The sequence below is a fragment of the Morus notabilis genome, unplaced genomic scaffold (genome assembly GCF_000414095.1).
Source record: "Morus notabilis unplaced genomic scaffold, ASM41409v2 Scaffold4893, whole genome shotgun sequence".
Lineage (NCBI taxonomy): Eukaryota > Viridiplantae > Streptophyta > Magnoliopsida > Rosales > Moraceae > Morus > Morus notabilis.
Genome location: NW_010363551.1, coordinates 55,164 through 57,180, shown reverse-complemented (window position 1 = coordinate 57,180; position 2,017 = coordinate 55,164). Strand labels below are relative to the sequence as shown.

The following is a 2,017-nucleotide window of genomic DNA, read 5'->3' as shown; positions in this document are numbered from 1 at the left end:
TAAATTTTTATTAAAAATAAATAAATACGTATGGTCACATTTAATTCTCTTTTTTTAAATCTAATTTTAATAAAAATTCTTATAAAATGTTTTAAATATGATAAATGTACAATTTAAAAAATAAAATGAGAATTTTTAAAATTAATAGAGTAAAATATAAATGACCTTAAAATTTAAGAAATACCAATCAACTTAATGTAAAAAATAAATAAAAAAAGTGTGGTGTCTCACGTCGAAAAAGAACGCAAAAGGTGGAAGAGTGGGACTACAAATAAGGAACTTCACAAAGGTGGAAGAGTGGGACTACAAATAAGGAACTTCACAGTTCACACGCTTAAAAAAAAAAAAAAAAAAAAAAAAAAAACTTCACACGCTTCACAAAACAAGCAGCTAGACAGTAGACCTTCACTGCTAAACCCCATCATCAGTAAAAACCAAAACCCTAACTTCACCCATTTCAAAATCAAACCTTGCTCATCATCAATGGCGCTCCTCAGCGGCGGCAGATTCCGTGAGCTCCTTAAGAAGTACGGCAAGGTCGCATTGGGCGTCCACTTCTCCGTCTCCGCCGCCTCCATCACCGGCCTCTACGTCGCCATCAAGAACAACGTCGACGTCGAGTCCCTTCTCGACAAGTTGCACATGGGCGGCGTTTCCTCCAAAGACCAGGCCGACGATCAGGTCGTGTTCGAAGAGACGGTAAATCGGCCGTCGGAAGAGGTCGTCGAGAAAGAGAAGACGAGGAATCGGACGGCGGAGCTGGCGGCGTCGAGCGGCGGCGCTCTAGCCCTCGCCGTGCTCTGCAACAAGGCTTTGTTTCCGATTAGGGTTCCGATAACGGTGGCGCTCACGCCGCCGGTCGCCAGGTTCTTGGCCAGAAGGAAGATCATCAAAAACGGCGTATGAGTATGATTTTTTTTTCTCTTCTTGTAATTCTTTTTCCTTGTTTGTTCAATAAAAAACATCGAGATAAATAAAGGGCAATTTTTTCTGTTGTTGTACGGATTTTGTTACTGATATATGGAATTGAGCATTACTTATGCTTTAACTTTTAGCATTAATGGTTTCATTATTATGCTGAGCTGAGAAATTGGATGGATCAAGAGATCTTCTTTTGTATCTTAACAAGGATTTCTTGTAAACCCCCATGAATAAATGAAATATTTTTGCTTAATTTTTGCCCTTTTTTTTTTTAATTTTGATTTTAAATCAAGTGGGAAAAGAAAGGTTGTTTAGTGTTATTTTGTTTGTTTTTAGTGTTGGATTAGTTGGTATTTGGTAACACCAACTACTAAGGAGCCACATTGGTCTTATAATTTATTGAGAAGCTTTTTCAAGTAGAAATAAATATTACGAGAAATTGAAACTATTGTAAAAAATCTACTTGAGAGGTTTTTTTTTTTTTTCTTTTGTTTTCTTTTTTTGTGTTCATCTTTGTGCTATTATTGGTAATCAACCCACCTATTTAGTATTAAATTTTGCTGTCTTGTTCATTTGTAAACTTATCTGTATATTATCCCAAATGAAAGGAGAAGCAAAGTTGTGCGTAAAGGAGATAGCTTGTTAGCTTTCTTTTGGAAATTAACCATCTTTGATCTTTGTGATTTTACTCGTGTCATCACTCATCTGTGCATGAAGGAACAAAAACCATCATGGATAATGCGGCACTGGCCGACTTTGAATCGGTGTAATTAGGTTGAAAGGTGCTACAGGGCGCCACCGATGTTAAGCAACATCACTAATAAAAGATAGACCTTATGCGGTAGAATGCGTCTTCAATTAATGGGCGGTGTTGAACACTGATACCCTATATCATTATTCAATTGCATTAGATTTCTTGTAAGTATAGAAAGGAAAGTGTACTTGTTCCATGTACGTAAAGAAAAGGACTTCAACTTAAGTTTGAGGGCTTGTTCTTTTGAGTGAAAAATTCAAAAGAATGTAACTTGAGTTATAATTTTATTCGAGTTCATGTTCTTTTAAGTTTAAATTCGAGTTCAAACTCAAGTTTAGGACT

At 36.2% G+C, this 2,017-nt stretch overlaps 1 protein-coding gene across 1 annotated transcript; it reads left to right on the top strand.

The window, feature by feature from the left end:
• Positions 1-268: 268 nt before the first annotated feature.
• Positions 269-1,142, top strand: LOC21386242. Its single transcript, XM_010104581.2, has one exon. It carries the CDS (start codon positions 484-486, stop codon positions 904-906), a length of 423 nt encoding a protein of 140 aa, XP_010102883.1. The 5' UTR covers positions 269-483; the 3' UTR covers positions 907-1,142.
• Positions 1,143-2,017: the final 875 nt, after the last annotated feature.